A 19,572-nucleotide genomic window follows, 5' to 3' on the forward strand; every position below is an offset into this window, starting at 1 on the left:
AAATAGTCATCCCGATAGGATCCAGGTTGAGTTGGCGATAATTTAGTTACGAACGTAGAAACTTGAATTGGAAAGAGATTGAAAAAGGCAAAAACCTGAATCCAAAAGAGAGGAAGTAGAAAGGGAATCATGAAAACTTGAACTGGAATTCCAACAAACAAAGAAAATCATAGAATCCCTACAGTGTAGAAGGAGACCATTCGGCCCATCGAGTCTGCACTGACAACAATCCCATCCAGGCCCTATCCCCATAACTCCATGCACTTACCCCAGCTAGTCCCCCTGACACTCAGGGGCAATTTAGCACGGCCAGTGCACCTAGCCCGCACATCTTTGGACCGTGGGAGGAAACTGGAGTACCCGGAGGAAACCCACGCAGACACAGGGAGAACATGCACACTCCACACTGACAGTGACCCAAGCTGGGATTTGGATCCCGGTCCCTGACGCTGTGAGGCAGCAGTGCTAACCACTGTGTCCCCGTGCTGCAGGAAAAAAGTTTGGCTTTTCAACACAAAAGAGAAAAGGAGAAACTAGAAGGAGATAACTCAGAAAGAAAATTGGAACTCAACAAAAAAAGCGTTGATTATGTGAACAGAGAGCAGAAACGCTTGACGATGACTCAGATTTAGCTCCTGGCTTTGATTTGAAAGGAATAATCACTGCGGGTGGGTGGGTGTGTGAAAGCGTGAACACTCCTCCCATGGCAGTAATCGTTCTTTGTTTCAGTGGAAAGAGTGTGGTTAGTCCCAGAAGGTTTTGTGGGCTACCCCACATTCATACAGCATGAGTATTCTGCTGGATGCAAACCCAGACGGTTGAGTACAGGCTTGATTGTATAGAGCACTGTATGAAGATTCAATTCCGGCCTCGGGTCACCAGCTGTGCAGAGTCTGCACAATCTCCTGTGTCTGCGTGGGTTTCCTCCGGGCACTTGGGTTTCAAAAGACGTGTGGGTTAGGTGGATTGGCAATGCTAATTGCCCCTGAATGTTCAAAGATATGCAGGTTAGGGCCATAGGTCAAGCTAAATTGCTCCTTAGTGTCCAAAGATATGTGGGTTAGGTGGATTGGCCTGGCTAAATTACCCCTTAGCGTCCAAAGACGTGCCAGGTGGGGCGATTAGCAATGTTAAATTGCCCCTTAGTATCCAAAAATATGCAGGTTAGTTGGATTAGCCATGCTAAATAGCCCCTTAGTGTCAGGGGAATTAGCAGGGTAAATATGTGGGAGGTGAAGTGGGGGGGAAATAGGGCCTGAGTGGGATTGTGTTCGGTGCAGTCTTAATGGGCCAAATGGCCTCCTTCTGCACTGTAGGGATTTTATGATTCTATGAATGGCAGTAACCAGGCACAAGGAGAACAGCTGTGTGATCTTTTCCTCCAAATTACCTTCAAAAGAAGAAGAGTGAGAATCAACAGAACTTTTGTAATAAAAATACTTTCTAATGTTGAAAGGATGATCACTGGTTACTGCTTGTAATCAGGATTTTGGGAAGCTGAGCTTAGAGGAGTCGCAATAAAATGCAACAAAAGTACTCAGTGATCAGAGCCTGCAACCATATCATCATTGCTATAGTAATCTCCTATCAACTTATTCTGGATAAAGTGCTTGGTTCAATTGACACTTCATCTGCAAGCTTCACTCCCTCTAAAAACCAGCAGTGTGTGCGATGTGCTGGATAATTGTCAAATTTGTCAAGCTTAGATCATAGAACAGAATCCTTACAGTGCAGAAGGAGGTCATTCAGCCCATCGAGTCTGCACCAACAACAATCCCACCCAGACCCGATCCCAGTAACCCCTAATCACCCGGTCACTAAGGGGCAATTTAGCACGGCCAATCCACCTAATCCATGCGTAGCCATAGCGTAGCATCCTACAGTGCAGAAGGAGGCCATTCAGCCCATCGAGTCTGTATCAAGAACAATTAAGGGTTATGGGGAGCAAGTGGATAAGTGGAATTGATCCACTTCAGATCAGCCATGATCTTATTGAATGGCGGGGCAGGCTCGAAGGGCTAGATGGCCTATTTGTACTCCTATTTCTTGTGTTCTTATGTTCTTACAATCCCACCCAGACCCTATACCAGTAACCCCACACATTTACCTTGCTAATTGCCCTGACACTAAGGAGCAATTTAGCACGACCTATCCACCTAATCCGCACATTTGGAGTGCAGGAGGAAACCGGAGCATCCAGAGGAAAGCCACGTGAGACACGGGGAGAATGTGCAAACTCCACACAGACAGTTATATGAGGATGGAATTGAACCCGGGACCCTGGCACCGTGAGGCAGCAGTGCTAACCACTGTGCCACTACGCCATCCATGCCACATATTTAGCACCACTTCCCAAATCCACAACCTCAACCACCCGAAAGGACAAGAACGACAGGAGTGTAAGAACACCATTGCTTCCAAGTTTCCCCCTAAGTCACATATCTGTCAGGCTTCAATACATATCCATATAATGATTGCTGTGTTAAAATCCTGGAACTTCTTGCCTAATAGCACTGGAGGAACATGGACTGCAGTGATTCAAGCTACCCATCCTACCTTCCCCCTTGGAATGGGTAATAACTACTGGCGATGCCAGCAGTGTCCATACATTCCTAAGAACAAATTTAAAATAATTATATAGCTTTGTAACGTTGTGAACATTGAAATAACAATGAAACCAAGAATCACGGCAGAAAGATTTAGTTTTTTTGGACAGAAAGTGTGTTTCGTATGTGAGTTGACCACCCATCAAAAAGTTATCCCTCAGTCTTTTTTCTGGAGAAGAAACCTAGTCTATTCAATCTTTCCTGGTTTTTAGAACTTCTCAGTTTTAGTATCATCAGTATGCATTATTTTACACCTTCTCCGATATTCTTCTTACAGTAAAGTTAAAGTTTATTAATTAGCCACAAGTAAGCTTACATTAACACTGCAATGAAGTTGCTGTGAAATTCCCCTAGTCGCCAAGCTCCGGTGCCTCTTCAGGTATACTGAGGGGGAATTTAGCATGGCCAATTCATCTAACCTTTGGACTGGGGGAGGAAACTGGAGCACCCGGAGAAAACTCACCGAGACACGGGGAGAAAGTGCAGGCTCCTCACAGACAGTTACACAAGCCGGAAATCAAGCCTAGGTCCCTGGCACTGTAAGGCAGCAGTGCTAACCACTGTGCCACCGTGCTGCCAAGCATTAGTCTTATAGTAATTTTGTATAATTCCTGAGTCAAGTTCATCAGCGTGAGTTGTTTCAAAGTCAATTTCTATTATGTGAATGATGTTTCCCATTCCTCTGGAGTCCCTTGGAATTAAACATTAACCTCCAACATACCGCTGTGACAAGCTATGGAGAAAATCATCAGAAAAAAAATCTTTCCTTTGTATTTTCTTTGATTCCTTCTGTCTGTAAAAAGACGACTGGAATGGCATCAGAAGCATTCAGTTGAGGTGAAAAGGTAAAGCACCACAATCGGCTTATCAAATGGCCAGCGTGGGGGCATGATGGTTGGAGGGGAGAAGTCAGGTAACAGATAAGTCTCTGAGACCTGATGGCTTGCACCCTAGGGTATTAACAGAAGTGGCAGCAGAGATAGTGGATGCATTGGTTGTGATATTTCAAAATTTATTGGATCCTGCTCAGGTTCCAGTGGATTGGGAACACTCTAATGTGACACCCTTATTCAAAAAGGGAGAGAGGCAAGAAATAGGAAACTATCGGCAGGTTAGCTTAACCTCTGTGGTGGGGAAGTTGCTGGAATCAACTATTAAGGAGGAGATGAATGAACATTTGGAAAGATAAAGCTCAATCCACAATTTGTCAACATGGTTTTATACAGGGAAAGTCATGCTTGACAAACTTGCTTGAGTTCTTTGAGGACATTACCAGCAAGGTGGATAGTGGGGAACCTCTGGATATGGTATATCTGGACTTCCAGAAGGCAGTTGACAAAGTGCTGCATAAAAGACTGATCCAGAGTGTGAGATTGGGGGTAGAGTACTCGATTGAATTGAGGATTGGCTGACTGACAAAACAGAGGATTGGGATAAATGGGTCCTTATTTAAGTAGCGGAGTGGGACAGGGGTGGGTCCTCATATCTCAACTGTTTATCATCTATCTGAATGACCTGCAAGCAGGGATAGCATAGAACATAGCAAAATTTGCAGATGAGACTAAAACAGGTGGGAAAACAGGCAGTGAAAAGGATATAAAGATTTTACAGACCGATGTCAATAGGCTAGAAGAAAATCTGGCAAATGGAGTTTAATGTGGATAAGTGTGAGGTTGTCCATTTTGACAAAAGAAGTAGAATGGCAAATTATTACCTAAATGGAAAGGATATTAAAAATGAGTCTGGGCAGAGGGATCTGGGTGTCTCTGTTCATGAAACACAAAGTCAGTATGCGTTTACAACATATTGTAAAGAAGGCAAACGGGATGTTGGCATTTATTACAAAGGGTCTGGCGCATAAAAGTAGAGCAATGTTGATGCAATTGTATAGCGTGTTGGTGAGACCACATCTGGAGTACTGTGTCCAATTTTAGTCTCCTTATTTCAGGAAGGATGTGGTGGCATTGGAGGCAGTTCAGAGGAGGTTCACCAGATTGATTCCAGGGATGGAAGGAGAGATTAAACAGTTTGGGCTTGTATTCACTGGAATTCAGAAGGATGAGAAGGGATCTGAATAAGGTAAATAAAATTTTAAAAGGGATTGATAAAGTAAATGTGGACCAAATGTTTCTTCTTATGGGGCAATCTAGAACAAGAAGTCAGAGGTATAGGTTGAGAGGTGGTAGATTTAAAACTGAGATGAGGAGAACTACTTGTTGCAGATGGTGGTGAATTTGTGGAACTTGCTGCCCCATAGTGTGGTGGAATCTGAATTGCCGAATAGTTTCAAGGAGATAGATATATTTCTAATAAAAAAAGGATAAGAGGATACGGGGAACAGGTGAGGAGGTGGATTTGAGACGGGGCGAGATCAGCCATGATCTGAGTCAATGGCAGAGCAGGCTCGAAGGGCTGAATTTGCCTACTTCTCCTCCTAATTCCTATCTTCCTAACACCTCCAGGAGAACATGCAACCAGGATTAGCAACCCTAGTGTGCACGCGATTTACAAAAAAATTCAAATAGGCCATAAGTTTTTTTTAAGAGATAGAAGGTGCATGAAAGCACAATATTTAAATCTGTTACTTGTTAAGAACCTGTGGCATTACACACATTTGAGTAAAGACCAGACATAAACTTTAGCTGATGTGAGGCTATGGAGTGTAGGGATAACTTGGGGAAGATGAATAGAAGCAATCAGTTCTCATTTTAAACTTTATGGTGACATTCCAATGCAGGTTCCTCAGATGTGGAAATGCCAGTGTTGGGCTGGGGTGGGCACAGTAAGAAGTCTCACAACACCAGGTTAAAGTCCAACAGCTTTATTTGGAATTATGAGATTTCGGAGGGCTGCTTCTTCATCAGGTGAGTCATAGGACTTTAACCTGATTATAGAAGATAATTATAGGCCCCTACAATGTAGAGAGAGACCATTTGGCCCATCGAGCCTGCACCAACAACAATCCTACTCAGGCCCTATACCCATAACCCCATATATTTCCCCTGCTAGTCTCCTGACACTAAGGGGCAACTTAGCATAGCCAATCCACCTAACCTACACATCCTTGGACCGTTGCAACGGTATAGGGAGCTCCTGGAGGAAAGCCACGCAGACACGGGGAGGAACGTTCAAACCTCACACACTGACCCGAGGCTGGAATTCAACCCAAGTCCCAGGCGCTGTGAGGCCACAATGCTAACCACTGTGCTACTGTGCCACCCACTGATGAAGTGAGACATCTTACATGTTGCTCAGTTCACTTGAGCCATTGTAAACTTGGGGCACTGGGTGTCAGCCTCCTGGTAAATGCAATGTGACCGATTTAACATCGTTTTTATTACAAATGTAATGACTTTAGAATTTTAAATGATAAAGCAGAGATGGATTGCATGTGGTTCGTGACACTCCATATTAAAAGATATGTGGGTTGACAAATGGAACGATGTTCATTCTTCAGAATTAAATATAAGTGCTGGATATAAAACACTGTGACCAGCTAAAATGAAACGGCAGAAACCCATTTATATTATTAGAGATTTATCGAATCATAGAATCTCTACAGTGCAGGAGGCCATTTGGCCCATCGAATCTGAACCGACCACAATCCCATCCGGCCCTATCTCGTAACCCTACATATTTACACCGCTGATCCCCCTGACACTCGGATAAATTTAGTTTGTTCGATAATTGAATTAAATAATGGTCGTAAAGACACTTCCACTTTCTGCAGCTTTCCCTTCCACTGCCGACGGAAGCTTTTCTCCGCCGCACCGGTCGGACACATTTCGGAGCTGCACGGCGGCGCTGGTTTCCGGAGTTGCGCGGTGGCGGCTGCGCGCTGGCGCGGGGCTGACGTTGGGCTGGAGCGGCGGCGGCGGTTTGTCACCATGGCGGCGGAGAGCAACCCCCGGGCTCTGAGCCGCAGGCCCGTGCTGCTCAGCAAGATAGAGGGATCTCAGGATGTGGTGAACATGGCGGCCATCATCCCGAAAGAAGATGGAGTCATCAGTGTCAGTGAGGACAGGTCTGTTTGAGCACAAAGAGGAGGGGGAGGCGTGGGGGGGGTGGGAATGGGGGGGGTGGGGGGGGGTGGGAATGGGGGGGGTGGGGGGGGTGGGAATGGGGGGGTGGGGGGGGGTGGGAATGGGGGGGTGGGGGGGGGAATGGGGGGGCGTGGGGGGGTGGGAGTGGGGGGTGGGAATGGGGGGGTGGGGGGGGGGGAATGGGGGGGCGTGGGGGGGGTGGGAATGGGGGGGCGTGGGGGGGCTGGGAGTGGGGGGTGGGAATGGGGGGGCGTGGGGGGGTGGGAATGGGGGGGCGTGGGGGGGTGGGAATGGGGGGGCGTGGGGGGGGTGGGAGTGGGGGGTGGGAATGGGGGGGCGTGGGGGGGGTGGGAGTGGGGGGTGGGAATGGGGGGGCGTGGGGGGGTGGGAATGGGGGGGCGTGGGGGGGGTGGGAGTGGGGCGTGGGGGGGGTGGGAGTGGGGGGTGGGAATGGGGGGGCGTGGGGGGGGCGGGAGTGGGGGGTGGGAATGGGGGGGCGTGGGGGGGGCGGGAGTGGGGGGTGGGAATGGGGGGGCGGGAGTGGGGGGTGGGAATGGGGGGGCGTGGGGGGGGAATGGGGGGGAGGCGGGAGCGTGGGGGGGGGAATGGGGGAGAGGCAGAGGGGGGGAACGGGGGGGAGGCGGGAGCGTGGAGGGGGGGGAAACGGGGGAGGGGTGGGGGGAGGCGGGGGGGAACGGGGGAGGGGTGGGGGGAGGCGGGGGGGAACGGGGGAGGGGTGGGGGGGAGGCGGGGGAATGGTTGGGGGGGCGGCGGGGGGAATGGGTGGGGGGGCGGCGGGGGGAATGGTTGGGGGGGGCGGAGGGACGGCGGGGGGGAATGGTTGGGGGGGCGGAGGGACGGCGGGGGGGAATGGTTGGGGGGGCGGAGGGACGGCGGGGGGGAATGGTTGGGGGGCGGAGGGACGGCGGGGGGGAATGGTTGGGGGGGCGGAGGGACGGCGGGGGGCAATGGTTGGGGGGGCGGAGGGACGGCGGGGGGGAATGGTTGGGGGGGCGGAGGGACGGCGGGGGGGAATGGTTGGGGGGGCGGAGGGACGGCGGGGGGAATGGTTGGGGGGGCGGAGGGACGGCGGGGGGGAATGGTTGGGGGGGCGGAGGGACGGCGGGGGGGAATGGTTGGGGGGGCGGAGGGACGGCGGGGGGGAATGGTTGGGGGGGCGGAGGGACGGCGGGGGGGAATGGTTGGGGGGGCGGAGGGACGGCGGGGGGGAATGGTTGGGGGGGCGGAGGGACGGCGGGGGGGAATGGTTGGGGGGGCGGAGGGACGGCGGGGGGGAATGGTTGGGGGGCGGAGGGACGGCGGGGGGGAATGGTTGGGGGGGCGGAGGGACGGCGGGGGGGAATGGTTGGGGGGGCGGAGGGACGGCGGGGGGAATGGTTGGGGGGCGGAGGGACGGCGGGGGGGAATGGTTGGGGGGCGGAGGGACGGCGGGGGGAATGGTTGGGGGGGCGGAGGGACGGCGGGGGGAATGGTTGGGGGGGCGGAGGGACGGCGGGGGGAATGGTTGGGGGGGCGGAGGGACGGCGGGGGGAATGGTTGGGGGGGCGGAGGGACGGCGGGGGAATGGTTGGGGGGGCGGAGGGACGGCGGGGGAATGGTTGGGGGGCGGAGGGACGGCGGGGGGAATGGTTGGGGGGGCGGGGGAATGGCGGAGGGAATGGTTGAGGGGGCGGAGGGATGGCGGGGGGAATGGTTGGGGGGGAGGGGGAATGGTTGGAATGGTTGGAATGGCGGGGGGAACGGTTGGGGGGACGGGGGGAACGGTTGGGGGGCGGGGGAATGGCGGGGGGAACGGTTGGGGGGCGGGGGGAATGGCGGGAGGAACGGTGGGGGGGGCGGGGGGAATGGCGGGAGGAACGGTGGGGGGGGCGGGGGGAATGGCGGGAGGAACGGTGGGGCGGGGGCGGGGGGAATGGCGGGAAGAACGGTGGGGGGGGGGGGCGGGGGGAATGGCGGGGGGAACGGTTGGGGGGGCGGCGGGGGGAATGGTTGGGGGGGGCGGCGGGGGAATGGTTGGGGGGGCAGGGGGAATGGTTGGGATGGTGGGGGGAATGGTTGGGGGAGCGGGAGAATGGCGGGGGGAATGGTTGGGGGAGCGGGAGAATGGCGGGGGGAATGGTTGGGGGAGCGGGAGAATGGCGGGGGGAATGGTTGGGGGGGCGGGGGAATGGCGGGGGGAATGGTTGGGGGGGGCGGGGGAATGGCAGGGGGAATGGTTGGGGGGCGGGGGAATGGCAGGGGGAATGGTTGGGGGGGCGGGGGAATGGCAGGGGGAATGGTTGGGGGGGCGGGGGAATGGCAGGGGGAATGGTTGGGGGGGCGGGGGAATGGCAGGGGGAATGGTTGGGGGGGCGGGGGAATGGCAGGGGGAATGGTTGGGGGGGCGGGGGAATGGCAGGGGGAATGGTTGGGGGGGCGGGGGAATGGCAGGGGGACTGGTTGGGGGGGCGGGGGAATGGCAGGGGGAATGGTTGGGGGGGCGGGGGAATGGCAGGGGGAATGGTTGGGGGGGCGGGGGAATGGCAGGGGGAATGGTTGGGGGGGCGGGGGAATGGCAGAGGGAATGGTTGGGGGGGCGGGGGAATGGCAGGGGGAATGGTTGGGGGGGCGGGGGAATGGCAGGGGGAATGGTTGGGGGGGCGGGGGAATGGCAGGGGGAATGGTTGGGGGGGCGGGGGAATGGCAGGGGGAATGGTTGGGGGGGGCGGGGGGAATGTTTGGGGGGGGCGGGGGAATGGCAGGGGGAATAGTTGGGGGGCGTGGGAATGGTTGGGGGGCGGGGGAATGGCGGGGGGAATGGTTGGGGGGGCAGGGGGAATGGTTGGGGGGCGGGGGAATGGCGGGGGGAATGGTTGGAATGGTGGGGGGAATGGTTGGGGGGGCGGGGGGAACGGTTGGGGGGGGCCGGGGGGAATGGCGGGGGGAACGGTTGGGGGGGCCGGGGGAATGGCGGGGGGAACGGTTGGGGGGGCGGGGGGAATGGTTGGGGGGAACGGTTGGGGGGCGGGGGGAATGGTTGGGGGGAACGGTTGGGGGGGGCCGGGGGGAATGGCGGGGGGAACGGTTGGGGGGGCGGGGGGAATGGTTGGGGGGGCGGGGGAATGGCAGGGGGAATGGTTGGGGGGGCGGGGGAATGGCAGGGGGAATGGTTGGGGGGGCGGGGGAATGGCAGGGGGAATGGTTGGGGGGGCGGGGGAATGGCAGGGGGAATGGTTGGGGGGGCGGGGGAATGGCAGGGGGAATGGTTGGGGGGGCGGGGGAATGGCAGGGGGAATGGTTGGGGGGCGGGGAATGGCAGGGGGAATGGTTGGGGGGGCGGGGGAATGGCAGGGGGAATGGTTGGGGGGGCGGGGGAATGGCAGGGGGGGGGGGCGGGGGAGGAGGGGGAATGGTTGGGGGGGCGGGGGAATGGCAGGGGGAATGGTTGGGGGGGCGGGGGAATGGCAGGGGGAATGGTTGGGGGGGCGGGGGAAGGCAGGGGGAATGGTTGGGGGGGCGGGGGAATGGCAGGGGGAATGGTTGGGGGGGCGGGGGGAATGTTTGGGGGGGCGGGGGAATGGCAGGGGGAATGTTTGGGGGGGGCGGGGGAATGGCAGGGGGAATAGTTGGGGGGCGTGGGAATGGTTGGGGGGCGGGGGAATGGCGGGGGGAATGGTTGGGGGGGCAGGGGGAATGGTTGGGGGGCGGGGGAATGGCGGGGGGAATGGTTGGAATGGTGGGGGGAATGGTTGGGGGGGCGGGGGGAACGGTTGGGGGGGGCCGGGGGGAATGGCGGGGGGAACGGTTGGGGGGGCGGGGGGAATGGTTGGGGGGAACGGTTGGGGGGGCGGGGGGAATGGTTGGGGGAACGGTTGGGGGGGCCGGGGGGAATGGCGGGGGGAACGGTTGGGGGGGCGGGGGGAATGGTTGGGGGGAACGGTTGGGGGGGGCGGGGGGAATGGTTGGGGGGAACGGTTGGGGGGGGCGGGGGGAATGGTTGGGGGGAACGGTTGGGGGGGGCGGGGGGAATGGTTGGGGGGAACGGTTGGGGGGGCGGGGGGAACGGTTGGGGGGAATGGTTGGTCGGGGGAACGGTTGGGGGGTCGGGGGGAACGGTTGGGGGGTCGGGGAGAACGGTTGGGGGGGCGGGGGGAACGGTTGGGGGGGCGGGGGAACGGTTTGGGGGGCGGGGGGAAGGGTTGGGGGGTGGGGGGAATGGCGGGGGGAACGGTTGGGGGGGCGGGGGGAACGGTTGGGGGAGCGGGGGGAATGGTTGGGGGGGCGGGGGAATGGCGGGGGGAATGGTTGGGGGGGCGGGGGACGCAGGAGAGTCACGGGGGGCGCGGGAGAATGGCAGGTGGCGGGGGTGGGAGAGTGGCGGGGGGTCGGGGGTGGGAGAATGGTGGGGGGCGGGAATGGGGGTGGCAGGTGTCGGGGGGAGTTGGGGGAGGCGGGATCATGGGGGTGGTAATGGTGGGGGTGGAAGGGAAAAAGGCGGAAGGGGATTGGAGGGGGGAAGGGTGGAAGGGGATTGTGGGGGAGGGTGGAAGTGGGCATTGAGTGAGGGAATGAAGGGCAGAAGGGGTGTGGAGTTGGGGATAAAGGCGGAAGTGGGTTGGAAGAAGGGGGGTGTGGATGAGGGTGAAAAGGTGGAAAGGGGATGGAGGAGGAGGGGTTAAGTAAGGGTGGGGAAGGATGGACGGGAGGGTCAATTGAGGGGGGACTGGAGAGGGCATGGGTGGGGACGGGAGAGGGGAGATGGAGGACGAGGGGAAAGGGAGGAGTTGGAGCGGGGTAGATGAGGGAGGGTGGGGAGGGGGAGACGGGAGTGGGTGGGAAAGAGGGAAGGAGGAGGTGGTGGGATGGAGGAATGGTGTGATGGAAGGGGAGAGGATGAGGAAGAGAAGGGATGAGAGAGGAGGGGCAGTAGGAGAAAGGGTGCAAGGGGATGTGGGGTCGAGGGGACAGCATACGAGAAGGGGAGAGAAGATGATGCGGGGTGCCGAGGGGGGAGGGGAAATTAATGGGTGAGTTGGGTGGGAGCAACAGAAGGGGTGGGGAATGCTTGGGAGGCGAGGGGTGAGAGCAGGTGGTGCAGGGACCTCAGAGGGAAGAAGGAGGCGAGCAGTGGAGAGTAGGGGCATGAGAGGGAGAGTTGGAGGAGTAAGAGTTGGGGGTGTGGTGGAGTGGGATTGCGAGGGAGAAGTAATTCTTCCAAATACTTGCACAAGCAGTGCATTTCGTCTGTCTCAGATGATCAAGTGGTTCTTGTTGGATGGGAAGGGAATGTTAATTGCATTGGGAAAAGGCATTCCATTTGATGGAGCAAGTAGTGTTTTGTGACACCTTGGCTTCTTGATTGAGTTTGATTTTATCTTTGATCAATGATGGGAAAAGAGTTCACAAGGGCTTAAATTATGGTTTGAAGTGGGGTGGGGGCGTAGCTCAGTGGTAGTTGTGTGCTTGAGGACCAGGGTTCAAATCCTGGTGTCCCCAGCTCAATTTTATCTTTTCATTGCTTCATTCAATAATCCAATACATTTTATACTAAAAAACAATAAATTACTGCAGATGCTGGAATCTGAAACCAAAAGAGAAGATGGTGGGAAATCTCAGCAGATCTGGCAGCATCTGTAAGCAGAGAAATAACTGACGTTTCGAGTCTAGATGACCCTTTGTCAAACATTTTATACTAAAGTCTGTTTCATTAGGGCATCAATCATCTCACTTGAGGCCAAGTACAAGAAGGGATTTGGGGTGCAGGATGGTTTAGATTCCCCCTGTGGTGTGCCTGCAAAACCTTCCTTTTCAGGTGAAGATCCGATTCCCTTTTGAAAGGCTGAATTGACCCTGCCTCCAGGGGACTCTCAGGCAGAACAGTCCAGGTGCAAACCACTGGTTCAAATAGAAAATGCAATGTCTCTTCCAGACAGGAGAATGATTTGATTTTGTATTTCTTCAGCAATGGGCAGAAACTTGTTAATGGGTTAAATTTGGGCAGGTGACTGGGGTGGTAACATAGCTAAATGGCAGAGCATGTGCTTTGGCAGTATGAGGACCTGGGTTCAAATCCCAGCATCCCATCCTAATTTTATTTTACATTCTTTCATCTAATCATATCTCATACGATGGAAAATGCCTTCTGTGCATCAAGCATTACACGTGTTTAATTTATCTCCTCTTTCCTGTTTCATCCACTAAAATGGACATGAAATGTTTTCTGATTCTCACTTTAATCATGTTTCAAGGTGGAGTATTATTCAGCACAATATATTTCACCACATTGAATGATATTCAGGGGAGTTATGATGGAGCATGTGGTGTTCTCTGATATTTGGTATCTTCCTTGTTCATCAAATGACGAACAAGATTTATTTAAACCAATATCGTTTAAATGTACAGATAAACGTTGATCATGTTTTGAACCAGGGTATTATTCAGCACGATATCTTCAGTGACAAATCGGGATTGATGAAAATACGACAAAGAACCACAGATAATTTTAACACTGAAAGCAGAAATTATTCAGGCGGAAAGCTCCCTACACTGGGAATGAAATTCTGAGCACGTATTAATACTAAGTGTTGGGATAATTTAGGAACATACGATACAAGAAGGGATTGGAGTACGGGATGATCTAGGTTCTGAAGTTAAATGGATTGAACTTCTTCATTTGTAACTTTATTGTGATCCAAAGGATGATATTTGATTTATTATCGTCACATGCATGGGCATACAGTGGAAAGTATTGTTTCTTGCATGCTGTAGACAAAACATACCGTTTGTAGAGAAGGAAATGAGTGCAGAATGTAGTGTTACAGTCGTAGCTAGGGTGTAGAGAATGATCAACTTAATGCAAGGTAAGTCTGCTCAAAAGTCTGTCAGCAGCAGGAAAGAAGCTGTTCTTGTGTTGGTTGGTCCGTGTCCTCAGACTTTTCTATCTTTTTCCCGAAGGAAGAAGGTGGAAGAGAGAATGTCTGGGGTATGTGGGGTCCTTAATTATGCTGCTTGCTTTGCCGAAGCAGCGGGAGTGTAGACAGAGTCAATGAATGGGAGGCTGGTTTGCGTGTTGGATTGGATGAGATGCGACAACAAAAAACACCTCAAGCCACCACAGACTTAGGAGCAACTGATCTAGAATGATACAATTTTAGAGCTGGAACCATTCTATGTCGTTGCACCACCAAGAGGGGATGTGGAATATAATTGAAAATAGACATCCCGAGCAAGAGGATCAAGCCTGAATCCAGCAAGTGGTGTTTTCTCAGACTTGGTAAAGTTGAGTGATGGTGAAGTAATGAGTGGTGGAAAAGTGGCTGAAAATATGTGCGGCTGATTTAGTGAATACAAGTCTGACATGCTGATTAGTCTATGATGAGCTCAAAGCTAGGGGGGGAATGGTTTCAAAGCTTGGTATTCCTATCCGAATTCTGTTTTTGTTCTGTCAAAAATCGCAGCAACATATTTCATAAAGGAGAGTTTAATTATTGATTGTCGAGGACTCCACATTTCTCTCTTAGTTGGTAAGTTCAAGAAAGGAAAAAGGAGATCGTCCTGGAAATTATGGACAGGTGAGTCTCATATTGTTGGTTGGGAGGCTATTGGAAAGCATTCTTAGGGATAGGATTTAGGCCATTTGGAAAAGCACGGCCTAATTAGGGAAAGTCAGCATGGTTTTGTGCGGGGCAGGTTATGTCTTAGTAAATCAATGGGTTTTTTTTTGAGGAGATGATGGGGGGAGGGGGCAGTAGATGTTGTCTATCTGGATTTTATCAAGTTTTTTTTTTAATCAGGTCCCTCATGGTAGGTTCATTCCAAAGATTAACATGTCTGTGATTCACAGTGACTTGGCTACTTGTATACAGAATTGGTTTGCTCATAGTGGGGAGTGTGTGTATCGGTGGTCCGGTTTTTTTTGGCTAGAGCTCGGTGACTAATATTCCTCAGGGATCCATATCATGGAATCATATAATACAGAAGAGGCCCTTCAGCCCATTCAGTCTGCACCAACATTAGAAACACCTGAACTCCCACCTAATCCCATCTGCCAGTATTTGGCCCATTGCTCTGAATGTTGTTCCATAATGGGACCTCTGCTGTTTGTGATATACATAAATGACTTGGATGAAAACATAGATGAGTGGGTTAGTAAGTTTGTAGATGACATGTAAGTGGCGTTGTAGATGATGTAGAATGTTGTCAAAGGATACAGCAGGATATAGATCTGCTGCAAATGTGGACGGAGAAATGGCACCTGGAGTTTAATCCGGGCAAGTGTGAGGTGCTGCACTTTGGAAGATCAAATATTAAGGGTAAGTATACAATTTATGGCAGGACCCTGAACAGCATTGATGTTGCAGAGGGATCTTTGGGTTAAAGTCCATAGCTTCCTGAAAGTGGCCACACCAGTAGATAGGGTGGTAAAGAAGGCATATGGCATGCTTGCCTATGTTGGTCAGGGCATTAGTACAGGAATCAGGATGTCACGTTGCAACTTTATCAAACTTTGGTTAGGTCGTACTGAGAGTATTGTGTTCAATTCAAGTCACCACGTTACAGGAAGGTTGTGGAGAATTTGAAGAGAGTGCAGATGTGATGTACCAAGATGTTGCCTGGAATAAAGGGTATGAGCTACAAGGAGAGGCTGGACAAACTTAGGGTTGGTTTCTCTGGAATGGTGGAGGCTGACGGGGAACCTGATAGAAGTCTGTAAAATTGAGAGGCATAGATGGGGTTGACAGTCAATGTTTTCCCCAGAGTTGAAATATCTAATACTAGGGGGCATGCGTTTAAGGTAAAAGGGGGAAAGTTCAAAGGAGATGTGAGGGGCAAATTCTTTTTAGAGAGTGGTGGGTATTTGGAAACTGCTGCCAGGGATGGTGGTGGAGGCAGATACGATAGGGGCGTTTAAGGGGCTTTGAGATAAGCACATGAATATGCAAAGAATAGAGGGATATGGGCCAAGGGCAGGCAGAAGGCATTAATTTAGTTTGGCCTTTTTTATGGCACAACATAGTGGGCCAAATAGCCTGTTCCTCAGCTGTACTGCCCTATGTAAGAAGTGGGTGTAAGGAGGGTGGCAGATGGTGATGAGATGAGGGATGGGGGAATGGCGGGGGGCAAGGGGAGTCGACAGGAACAAGTTGAGAGAAGGAACAAGACAGGATTAGAACAGAGGAGATGAAGGGAGGACATGATGTGGGAGGCATGAGGTGCAGTGGGAAATGAGAGGGGAGGGAGGCAGTGAGGAGCAGAAGGAGAGGGGGGAGCTGAGCAGGGCATGGGATTTTGGGGCTAGGTGGGGGGGGGGGTAGTGTTGGGCTATGTGGGGAGAGATGTGAATGGGTTGGTCTCTGTGAGCCAATAGATTTAACTGAATGTACTTTCATCTGTACTCAACTCAGCTGCCCAGTATCTCCACTATCAGTTGAAATGAAATGAAGCATTCAAGGTGAAGCTTTTTCACGGGAAGCTAGAAGTTGCTCGAACTGCCAGCAACTGTTTTTAGCTCTTGTTGACTTCTCAGCGGTGGGTAACCAAGTGGAAGAAAGTTGTTGATGTTTCTGTGACTGTGTCTTTTCCTCGTGACTTGGAAAAATCACTCATCACTTCCACAACACTTACAGTAAAATGCTGGATGGAAGAAGGTCACTTGTGTATTTCTAAAATGTTCTTCTTGCAAGTATTATTTTTGAAAGAGTGCACCTGATTCCAGTGAGTTGTGGCCTTACTCTTGGCTAACTCAGTGGGGGTAATTTTATTTTCTCCTGTAATTATTACAGACTCTTTTGAATGATGGGTCAGGCTTCTTGTGTCATGGAATTTTGTTTGTGTGCCTCAGTGGAAATGGGCAAACAGTTTAGCCTCCTCTGCTACTGAGAAGGCAGCTGAGATTTTTTTCCCCTGGTGATTTAGTTGCAGAGTGCAGTTGCTCGTACATTGAGTAGCAAGATCATGGACTCACCTCCTCTGCAGACTGCCACTTCAGTGCACCTCTCAGGAGGTGTGTCTGGTCTGCCATTTTCAGTTATACTGAGGCCCTGTCCTCCTGCTCAGGTAGACAGCAAATGCCACATTGAAACAAGAGAAGGCCATTCAGCGGCTTGAGTCAATTCTGCTGTTCATTCAGATTGCATCAGACCTGCACTTCAACTCAATTGGACTTTTTCTGTATTCTTTGGTATCCTTAAAACACCCATTGCCTCAGCTTCTGCGGCCATTTGGGAGTGAGTTCTGATTACCACACTGTGTGTGGGAAGAATGCTTTCCCTCCTGAAGTAAAGCAGGCAGTTCTCCTCATCTGGCTACCACCGTTTTCTCAATCAATACAGTCAAATCACCAGCCGGTAGGGTTAATCCTCCATGTTTGAACAGGGGGGAGTACAATAGGATGAGAGAGGAATTGGCGAATGTTGATTGGGGGAGCACATTGGAGGGTAGGTCTGCTGAGGAACAGTGGAGGATCTTTAAGGAGATCTTTCTTGGTGCTCAGCAGAAATTTATTCCGATGGTTAAAAAGGATCGTAGGAGGAGAGATAATCAGCCGTGGATAATGAAGGAGGTAAAGGAGAGTATTAAATTAAAAGCTGATGCGTTTAGAGTGGCCAAGAGTAGTGAGCGAGAAGAGGATTGGGAGAGGTTTAAATATCAACAAAAAATGACGAAGAAGTTGATAAAGAAAGGAAGGATAAACTATGAAGCTGGGCCAGCGCTAAATATAAAAAAGAAAGTAAGAGTTTTTATAAATATATAAAAAGGAAGAGGCTGGCAAGGGTGAACGTTGGACCCTTAGAGGATGAGAGGGGGGACTTAGTGGTGGGGGATGAGGAAATGGCTGAGGCCTTGAATAACTTTTGCTTCGGTCTTCAAGGAGGAGGACATGAATAGTTTACCGGGTGTTAACGATGGAAAGATGGTAGGAGTGGAGGGCCTGAATGACATTATTGTTACTAGAGAGGCAGTGCTAGATGGACTGGAGGGACTGACTGTGGACAAGTCCCCAGGACTGGATGGAATGCATCCAAGGGTTCTGAAAGAAATGGCGGAGGTGATAGTGGATGCCTTGATGATTATTTTCCAAACCTCACTGGATTCCGGGGAAATGCCGGAAGATTGGAAAACGGCTAATGTTACTCTGTTGTTTAAAAAGGGTAGCAGGCAAAAGGCAGGGAATTATAGGCCGGTTAGTTTAACGTCTGTTGTAGGCAAAATGCTTGAATCCGTAATCACGGAGAAAATAGCGAGGCATCTTGAAGAGAATTGTTTAATAGAGCGGACGCAGCACGGTTTCGTTAAGGGGAAGTCGTGTCTGACGAATTTATTGGAATTCTATGAGGATGTGTCTAGTGTGGTGGATAGAGGAGAACCGGTGGATGTAGTGTTTCTTGATTTTCAGAAGGTGCTTGATAAGGTGCCGCACAAGAGGTTGTTACAGAAGGTTGGGGGCAGGGTGTTAGCGTGGATAGGGGATTGGCTGTCAAATAGGAGGCAGAGAGTGGGTGTCAATGGGTGCTATTCGGATTGGCGGTTGGTGACTAGTGGAGTGCCCCAGGGATCGGTGCTGGGGCCTCAGCTATTTGCCATTTATATAGATGATCTGGAGGAGGGAACCGAGTGTAAGGTGTCCAAATTTGCTGATGACACAAAGATTGGTGGAAAGGCAAATTGTGCGGAGGGTGTGGAAAGTCTGCAGAGGGATCTAGATAGGCTGGGCGAATGGGCCAGGAACTGGCAAATGGAATTTAATGTTGGCAAGTGTGAGATTGTCCACTTTGGTAGGAATAATGGTAGGAAGGACTATTACTTCCGTGGCGAAAGGCTGCAGCATGCTACAGTGCAGAGGGACCTCGGGGTCCTTATGCATGAGTCGCAAAAACCCAGCCTGCAGGTGCAGCAGGTGGTCAGGGAGGCAAATGGGATGCTGGCCTTCATAGCAAGGGGGATTGAATATAAAAGTAGGGAGGTCTTGCTGCAACTGTACAGGGCACTGGTGAGGCCGCAGCTGGAGTACTGTGTGCAGTTTTGGTCGCCGCACTTATGCAAGGATATTTTGGCCTTGGAGGGAGTGCAGAGGAGGTTTACTAGGCTGATGCCGGAGTTGAGGGGGTTGAGCTATGAGGAGAGGCTGAATAAACTAGGCTTGTACTCGGAGTTTAGAAGAATGAGGGCAGATCTCATTGAGACGTACAAGATGTTGAATGGGATGGATAGGATAGAGGTGGAGAGGCTCTTCCCGCTCAAAGGACAGTAGGGCTAGAGGGCACAGCCTCAAGATAAAAGGGGGGCAGTTTAGAATGGAGTTGAGGAGGAACTTTTTCACTCAAAGGGTGGTGAATCTCTGGAATTCTCTGCCCGTTGAAGTGGTGGAGGCTGCCTCGCTGAATATATTTAAGACGCGGGTTGATAGGTTTTTGATAGGCAAGGGAATTAAGGGTTATGGGGAGAAGGTGGGAAAGTGGAACTGAGCCACGACAGATCAGCCATGATCTTATTGAATGATGGGGCAGGCTCAAAGGGCTAGATGGCCTACTCCTGCTCCTATTTCTTATGTTCTTATGGCGGGAGTAATTTATACGTACCCACATTCACCAGATGGATGTCATCCCAGAATTTTATCTGAAGCTCTGGTCTTGGTTGAATCAGAAGTGAGTGGGATTTGAACCCTGCACCTTTTGACTGAGAGACTGGAATGTGATCGCTAAGTCAACAACCTGCTCTGACAGGGAGATAACAGGAGTCATATTCCATTTGGGGTAGGGATTCAATAAATCTGCAGTGACACTAAAAATCCCTGAAGCAATGGCTTTACATCAGGAAGCGAGAACTGACCAATTTTGGCCCAGATATGTCTGTTGTTCTCTTTACCTGTGGCTGTTTATAGAATTCCGTTCAATGTATCCCGAGTTCTTTTGTATTGATTCCTT

The 19,572-nt window shown here is 52.2% G+C and overlaps 1 protein-coding gene across 1 annotated transcript in view; it reads left to right on the plus strand.

Moving 5' to 3' along the window:
* Positions 1 to 6,459: 6,459 nt before the first annotated feature.
* The window catches only part of wdfy2 (WD repeat and FYVE domain containing 2), a 64,172-nt gene continuing 51,059 nt past the window's right edge, over positions 6,460 to 19,572 (plus strand). Inside the window, exon 1 of the mRNA XM_080204268.1 lies at positions 6,460 to 6,630. Coding sequence (XP_080060394.1) covers positions 6,494 to 6,630 — 137 coding nt within the window. The 5' untranslated portion in view covers positions 6,460 to 6,493. The remainder of the gene's footprint in view (positions 6,631 to 19,572) is intronic.

This window comes from Carcharhinus amblyrhynchos, chromosome 15, assembly GCF_965287045.1.
Source record: "Carcharhinus amblyrhynchos chromosome 15, sCarAmb.v2.hapA, whole genome shotgun sequence".
NCBI lineage: Eukaryota > Metazoa > Chordata > Chondrichthyes > Carcharhiniformes > Carcharhinidae > Carcharhinus > Carcharhinus amblyrhynchos.